Source organism: Poecilia reticulata, linkage group LG12 (genome assembly GCF_000633615.1).
Source record: "Poecilia reticulata strain Guanapo linkage group LG12, Guppy_female_1.0+MT, whole genome shotgun sequence".
NCBI lineage: Eukaryota > Metazoa > Chordata > Actinopteri > Cyprinodontiformes > Poeciliidae > Poecilia > Poecilia reticulata.
This window is the reverse complement of record NC_024342.1, coordinates 12,998,746-13,007,609: the sequence shown is the minus strand read 5'-3', so window position 1 is coordinate 13,007,609 and position 8,864 is coordinate 12,998,746. Positions and strand designations below refer to the sequence as shown.

Below are 8,864 nucleotides of genomic sequence, written 5' to 3'. Positions count from 1 at the left end.
GTGTGTGTGTGTGTGTGTGTGTGTGTGTGTGTGTGTTACCGGAGCTCATTATTCCAGGCAGGGCCAGTAATGTTTACAGGATGCAAATCCGTATTTCTTCTTTAATCTTTGATACAATATCATAATGTACAGAAAAAGGTAAATGCTTAGACTATGTGGTAGCATTGGAATGAGTAAAAAAATTGGAATGAATTGAATTGATTTTGGATTAAATTGGACTCATGCAGTTAGAAATGAATGGGACCTGTTTGTATGACATTGTCTTATTAATAAATTAATTAAAATGTAATTTATTGTAATGATAAGGTTTGTGACCCTAACTGTCTGATGCGTATGCAGGCATTACTAGTCATTTAACACAAATATTAATAACAAATCTATTGGGTTTTTTTTAAGTAGTACTTTTTCCAACTGTATTGTTGACAGAATTAACATCATTTTATTATCATATTTATTTAGTTTGATTCCTAGAGGGAACGTCAAGATGCTAACGTTGCTAATTCTCGACCCAAGGAGGTGGTCGTGATCCCAAGTTTCTGATCCACTGAACCAGCGGGTCAGAGTCTTCAGATATTTCTATAAAACATTTTTCATGTGCAGATTGAGTTATTTTTTGGAGAAAGATGTGACTCAAAAGATGTGATCCATCTGATTTTATTGTTCAAAGACTACCTCAAGCTGCCTTTTTGACTTTTAAGCTTATATCTGTCTTACGCTGCTCTTATGCCAACCTTTTGCTCTACAACTGCTGGAGATTCTTATATTATATTTAGACTCCAGGAAAACAAAAAGTCACGGATTGCTTTTTGAAAGTTCATAGACAGTCAGACACAGGTGGCGGAAAATAACTGAGCTTAGATCGTTTGTGATTTCCAAATACGCACGGACAAATTGGTGACAGCCAAACATCTGGACATTGTGATTATTGATAAGCAGCAGAGGACAGCTGTTGTGATGGGACTCTGTAGGTGTGGCCATGCTAAATGATGGGAAGAGGAGGAAAAAGGGAACTGTGGAGAAATGCCGAAAGCGGTGGCAGATAAAGGACGCATTTCTGCTTTCACGCAGTTTTGTCAAGAGATATAAAAGAAACAGTCATTTAATTGTGCTAATCTAAAATTTAGAAACTCCGGGACATGTGGACTCAGAGGTTCTTTATGCCATTTTTAATGATTAAAATATTTCTAGGTTTAAAACAGCATCACATCAGGAAGTGACAGTGCTCAGATGTGGCTTTGAATCAACTGCTGTGATAATAAAGTTGACGCACTTCATAAAACATCCCCTCTCTGAAGCATTACCATATTGAAACTTTAAAAAGCTTGCATTAAATTTATGCCGCCACACATCAAGGAAAGACACCCCGAGGTGTATGCAGACAACGGACTCGGTGCAACCTAAAACAGCCATCGGAGAACAAATAAAAAAGTTTAAGGACCTAATAAACGGGGAGTGAAATGGGGTCTTCGCCTGAAAGTGTTGTAAAGATGGGCGCTGCGATATGAGATATGAATATGTGTAAACTTTATAGATGTGCAGGTTAAAATTTATTGATTTAATCATATACATGTGATCATTTGGTGAGAGAGAATGTCTCCCTAAAAAGTGTCACATCATCACGGTTGTGACATTTTCTTCATCCCTCAGATGCTGGAGAAAGGTTATCTGTTATTACCAGGGACTTACGATAGGTCAAATTTTCAAGTGCTTGCATTGTTGCAGAAACACTTGCATGACAGAGAACACCCACCAGAATATGTAATTTACAAACAAATAAAAAAAAACACAATGTAACCAGGTGACCCACTGCAGGTGTGCCTGGTGTATTTCTCCTAGGGACACTCATGTCTCTATTTCTTTTGTTTCTATCGGTGCTGGTGCTGCTTTTCAGCTGCAAACCTGGCGCTCTAAGTGTGCTTTTAGACATTAGCCATTGATTCAGGATATGTGTGATTCATAATAGTGTGTGTAAAGCTTTTTTGGAGGGGAATGATGCCTGCTTTAGAACTTTAACTGCTGGAAACATTATTATATTACTTTTTTTGTCTGATTTAGTAGTTTGATATGCAGCCAGCAGAAGTCTCTCTCTGCCTTCTTATAAGAGAACGGCACAATGTGGGAGGACCCAAGTTTGAATGCTGGCTGCATTCAAATAAAGGGAGCTCTTTATTCTTTTAGATCATTACACTTTACAAAATGAGCTATTCACTAAAAGGTTCTCAGGAAACTTTTCAAAGTCACCACCATCCTTTGTTTTGCTGATGGTGTTCCACCATCATCTACTGTACTAAAAGTTAAAAATGTTACTTTGCTTCAAATTAGCTGCTTCAAATGACTGGATTACCTTTAAATCTATGTCATCAAGCTCAACAGGAGTCTTTCAGTGGACAATAGTTTGTATTCTATTAAACATGCTGGAAAGTGAACCACAAAGCTCTGACATGGGGCTCCTACACCCTCAGGGAAAGTAAAGAATTGTAATGGAAGAAAGAGGGAAAAAAGTGAATTTGTATTTCCGTCTAATAAGTTGTGTCCCTCCATCTGTTCCATTGATATATATCACTAGATAGGGCAGTGGCTATTAGCCGCTGCAGCTAATGATATGCAACTGCAGGTGCCATTACTATGCTTTCAGTCATATCGACAAAACCATACTGTTCTGATGTGGGGTGAGGATGCATCTGTCACAAAAATGAACAAAGCTTCTTTATTTCTTATCCAATATCTACAAAATATGGCAGAGAAAATTGGGGCTAATTAGTTCAATTAGCCCCAAATTGAACTAATTCAATTTGGGGCTAATTGAATTAGTTCAATTCTATTAGCGATTGAACCACTGTTTCTTTGTCAAGATGGACCAAAAAATTCAGAAGAAATGTACATCCGGATATGAACTACCATAGAGACACATAAAGTGTGAACAATATGTGGTATGTGCCATAAATATCCTCTTTGCAGTTTTATAATCAGTGATCAGTATGAGCTTAAATCCATTGCGATGCGTTGAATTCCAGCTGAATTTTTACAGCATAAAACCCCAAATTTTACACAACGTAGGGCTGTAGCTCTTACCATTCGGAGCCCCACTCTTGACAGTCCAGGCCGATATTGAAATAAATTGGAGTTATTGATCAACAGTATGCTATCAACAGGAGAAACTCTGCCTAGCTGGGTAATTATAAGCATAACAAAGGTGTAAATTTTCAGCTCAAAGCAATTAGTCTGTACCTCTTTGAGCTGTCACCCTCTCTGGAATTCTAAACACATGCCATACAGAGACTGACTTCATTAGCAGTATTCATTAGACCTCCCCGAAACACACACACAGCCACACACACGCACACACACACAGCCACACACATTGCACCATTGTAAGCTGTCTTAAAGAAAGATGGGAATTTATTCCTGCAGATTTGGTGCAAACTCTCCCAGCCTTCATAAACCCAGGTCTCTGACCAGCTTGCTCATGCTAATAGCTCATTATGTACACTGAGCTAACAAGCGTATTTCCTTCTTGGGATAATGACCATTTTCCGCTCATTACTTTTCTGATTTTTTTTTTTTTTTTTTTTTTGCAGTTCTAGGCACAAAATCAGCTCTTTACGTTGGTCCCCTTGTAAACTCTCATTTTGGGTCATTTTCTTCACCTCACTTTTCTGAGAATCTCTCTAATGACATCACTCTGAAACTCCTGCTAATGCATCTACGTGTGCTGAAGTTTTAATGTGGAAACAGCCGCTGTGCTCCGTCTCTGCATTAAGGGCCAGGGAAGGGTTGCCTAACAGAAAAAAAAACAATGTAGTGCATTAATGGAAGAAAATGGATACACAAATAAAAATCTGATGGTTTTTTTTGTGAACTTCTATTCAACCCCTGTGATTCTGTGGTGAATCACTTCTGCAGAACTAATTTGCCACTATTACAGCTTTTTGAGAATGTTTCTGTCAGGTTTGCTCATATATGGCCTGGTACTGTTGCCCATGTCTCTTTGCAAGGTAGTTCAAGCCAAGACAAACTGGAAAAAGGAAAAGAAAAAAAAACATCTGTGCACAAAAAAAAATTAAGTTACAGATTTCATGGCTTCCCTGTCCCTACTAGAAAAAAAAAAACACACAGCATGATGGCACCACCACCGTATATCGCACTGTGTTCAGAGTGTCAATCTTTCTCCAAACATGTTATTTTGTTGACTTGAGCAAATTATTTAAATTCTTTGCTATATTTTCTTATAATTTTCTTCCAACATTTTTTTTTCCTTTTGTGCCTCTCTTCTATGAAGGCTAGATTGGTGGAGTGCCAGGCAGGTCCTGGATTAACTCAGTATTAACCTAATTCATAATCTAAAAGTTTGTGGTTGCAAATGTGGCAAAATATGGAAAAGTCCCTTTGCAAGTTCCTGATTTCTAACTTTATGTTCTTTTGAGTAACTGTACCCTAAATACAACAAAATCCCAACCATGTTTTCTCTTTCAATCTCTACCTTAAAGGATCATCCTATTTTTTCAAGGGAAAAGAGTACTGGCGAGTGCCGGGCAGCGACATGGAGGCGGAGGCAGGATACCCCCGCCTGATTGCCAAGGACTGGCTGCTCTGCACCGAGATGCAGTCGGACTCTCCGGACACAGAAGCCAAAAGCACGGAGACGAGGGTCAACGTGCACCGGCACCCAGACCACGCAGAGAATGGATACGAGGTGTGCTCCTGCACCTCTGACACCGCCTCGCCTTTGGCTGTCCACTTACCCCCGTCTCCGGTTTGGCTGCTGCTGCCTTGTTGGACGCTCTTACTGACCTTCCGCAATGAACTGCTATGATGCTGAAGCGCGGAGTTAAGTACTTGTGTTGAGTGCAAGAGAGAGACTAATTAGCAGATGCTCTGCAAGAAAGAAAGAAAAATAACTGGAAGGATTGGATCATATAAATACGGTTTATTTAGTTTGTTTTGTTCTCTTTATTTCTCTTTTTTTTTCCTGGGAGTTATTTATTTCACATGCCATCTTATGGCCACTTAAAGAGCTTTGCAGTAGCCGTTTTATGAACAATTATCAGTTAATATCCACTGACAGTGACAGTATTAGATGTTTCATAAGCCGAGTTGCACAGAAATACAAGTTAGCTTCACTTTCCAAATGGCCTCATTAATACTGAGAGGGCTAAGAAGAGGGGAATAAGTGGTTATATCATTACAGATTTAATGGCGACTTACTTTGAGGTATTCAGTTTTATGAATAAGAGCTCGTGGCTCAACCTGCTAGGGTTTGAGAGCATTCACGTCAACACTGACAGAGATTTGGAAATTACAGCTTCTTATTGACAAAATAAAAGCTGAATCTTTTATAAAATGGGATTTAAAGCAATTTTATTTATCAGAGCATAATGCTGTAATGCTGATACTGCAAATGTTTGCTTATTGGTGATTTGTGTAGTTAGTTAAAATGCAGCTTAAATTAGAAAGATAAGCATTCATTCACAATGCTGATTATCGTTCAAAGATACCTCGATCTTCTTTAGGCTTTGGGTAGTTACTGGCATGTAGGGCTTAAAAAGTTATGGTTTCAAAACCTCCTTTCTATCATCCTAATCCTGCATTATGACGTTTCTTTTTTTAGATACGTTTTTGAAGCAATATGAGGCATAGCAGTACTGGCCCTCCCCCACTTGTTGCTTGTTGAATTCTTTTAGCCAAACTGATAAGACATTCTTTGTATCGATCTGCTTCACCAGCCGATTTTAAAACCGTTGGAATAATTTTCAAACAACTACAAGACCTAGAAAGCATGCTAAAAAAAGAAAATAAAACATTTTTGATCCTACTTCACAACAAAAATCTATAAATTCACTCCATTGTTGGTGGAGCTACAGCAGACTAAGTCCCAAGGTATTTGTTGTTTTGATACTACCAGCAGGCTCAACCAACCTAAATCTGCATAGAAACACAAACACAGTTCTGCTTTAAAAACAGCACTAAACATAAAAGTCTTTTGTAAAATTGTATTCTGTTATATATGCAAATTTCCTCAAAAGTAACCTTATCTCCCTGAAAGCGGTCAAAAACAGATAACGCAGGCCTTCTTTGGTTCTCATATTCCACCACTCTGAGAATATAGTTCCTTATTTTAAAATATAAATTAGCTTTTGTTGACAATAACTACACAAAACCTCTCAATCTACCAAATCTAAACTGTGTTTATTATGACCATTTCTTCAGTAAAAAAAAAAAAACACGAAAACAAAACCCCACCTTCTCAACCCAAAGTAACAAAATGCTGTCACGACAGAGACGCTCGGTGGATTCGGTTGTTGCGGAGGGGTTTGTTTATCCAAAACTATAGCCTCTCGATGTCCAAGTGTGCATCCTCAAACTCCTTTAATAGTTTGACTTGCATGTTCTGAAGCTATCTCAAGCGAGCACACGTTTACCGTTGGCCTGCACTGTCATCCAAACTGGATCCATATTTGTCTCCGTTTGATTGAACGAAGCTGTCGGCTTACCCCTGAGGTTAGCTGTAGCATGGAATCGAGGGGCGATGCCAGGAGGTGAGTTGCCTTTTTTAATGGAATCACTTCTCTTTGAAGTCTTTTGAAGGGTGAACTAGATAAGATTTGATCAGCGTATGCCATGACGACTTTAAAGTTTTATGATAAGATGTTAAAGAAGCAGAATGCAGCTGATCCACGTGTGAGTGTTGCCCACTAGAAGTCCTCTATAGGCTACAGCAGCTGTCGACTCCAACCAGCATATCTGCTAAATAACTGTAAATCTGAGCTAATTTATTACCAACACAATAATGAACAAAACAGCAACAAAAGGTGTAATATCTTGAATCCAGAACCAAAATGACGATAAATAAATCCTACAGATAGTGTTGCCATACTTGTAATTCTGAACTTGTTCCATTATTTTGACAGCAGCAGGAATAATTGTAGCTTCTGCGCTTCCAATAAATCTATCTTCTGAAAAAGCTGTAATTTCTAGGATGTTTGATCAAGTTGAAAGTGAATACTCTCAGATGAAAGCTAGATTTGTTCTGTATAGCCAGTCTTCATATATATGTATATATATATATATATATATATATATATATATATATATATATATATATATATATATATATGCCAGTCTACATGGACAGCATCTTGGAAAAGTATTCGTTTGACAAAGTGTTTCACGCCTTTCATTGGGATTTTCTGTGACAGACCACTACTAAAAGAAATGTAGAAACCCGTATTTGGCTCTCATGAGAAATTACTCTATCCAGTCACCTTTCATCTGCAAATATTTTGTAATAGCTCTTTCTGAACAGAGGTGGACAACTTCATAGTGAAATATTACACAGTTTTTCTCAGCAAATTAGCCTTAAACTCTGTCAGATTGGTTGCAGAGTGTCTGTGAACGTCAGTTTTCATTGCCACATTTTTTACTTTTTTAAGATGGGAGTAATCTCTGATCTAAAGTACTCTATTATAGCAAAGGCTGCACACTTATAATTGTTTTATGATTTATGGGTAACCTCTGCCCCAAACCCAACTATTTTTTATTCTCTTAACATGTTAATTTTAAGAATTGGATTTCGTATAGCTCAATAGATTTCTTTTCACCTCTGACCAGCTTCCCTGTCCCACAGCATGATGATGACACCTCGTTTTGCAAAATGGGGATGGTGTTTTCCAGATGATGTGCAGCGTTTGTTTTCCACCCCACACCGAGTTTTGAGCGATGCCCTAAAAGCTTAAATTTGGTCTTGCACGCCTTGCCTTTAAACAGAATGTCCTATTTCTTTCTTTCAACCATGACTTTCTTCTTGCCACTCTTCTGTAAGGGCTAGATTTGTTGGGTGCATTCCTATTGTCAAAAGCCAAGGTTTCTTCCCATCCTTTCCATGCCCTGCCTGTCAGTTTGGGTAGATGTCCACGTCTCAGTATGTTTGCAAATGGTTTCCTTCCCATTCTGCACTTTTCACTAGTTCACGTCGATCTATCACACAAAAACTCAATGAAATGCATTTAAACTTTGTGGTAGCATGAAAAAGTTCAAGGGGTATGACTATTTTTCTAAGACACCAAATAAGCCGGGTTGAGATTCAGATCAGCCGATCCCAGAGGAAGAGACGGGATCCCTATTAATCTGAATATAGACTCCCACCAGGGGAAGAGCGACATCCCGAGGTGTCATTGTTCGACAGGCGACTGACACTGCAGCGCCCGTCTGTGCAGGCAGGTGTAATGTACTTTGGGATGTATTGCAGAGAGATGGTTGGGTTGACAGATCAATGGCTCTGTGGGAGCTTGACGTGTTGAAGACACATGAGTGGCGTGCTGGTTTTCAACAGGTACACGCACAGTCAAGAGGAAGACAAGGGAACATGGGATGTGGGGGAGGAAGACGACAAATGAATGTCGGACAGAACATTCAAAACCAAGATTCCTGCTGTTGCTTATTGACATTCTTCTTGCTTTCTATCCGTTTCCTGCACTCCCCCATCACACAGGTGGTACCTCCCCTGTTCAGATTTCTCACCCCTGCCATAACCAGAGGTAGTATTGGTTTGCTGTATTTTTTATTTTTTTGTATTAAGTATGAATATATTGTGAGCTATTGCTTTGACGAGACGACATCCCGTGGAGCATTTCCGACACAAACCCAAGCTCCGTTTGACGACATCTATCGCAGACCTCACAAAGGCAGCAGATTTGTTATTGTTGCTGATATATTTACCTACAAGTTTAAATATAGACAGATATATTTGAGTCACAATGTTCCATGGTTACTGCAAACCAAGTGGACTGTGTATATTTCAAGCTGTGTTTTCTAATGTAAAATATTTTTGTAGAAAAAAAACAAGAAAATAAAGATTCTGAATGGTT

General features: G+C 38.7%; 1 protein-coding gene across 2 annotated transcripts in view; it reads left to right on the top strand.

Moving 5' to 3' along the window:
* mmp17a (matrix metallopeptidase 17a) overlaps positions 1-8,864 on the top strand; it is a 104,363-nt gene extending 95,499 nt beyond the window's left edge. For both annotated transcript variants that reach the window (XM_008423921.2, XM_008423919.2), the window contains one exon: positions 4,488-8,864. In XM_008423921.2, coding sequence (XP_008422143.1) covers positions 4,488-4,813 — 326 coding nt within the window. In that variant the 3' untranslated portion in view covers positions 4,814-8,864. The remainder of the gene's footprint in view (positions 1-4,487) is intronic.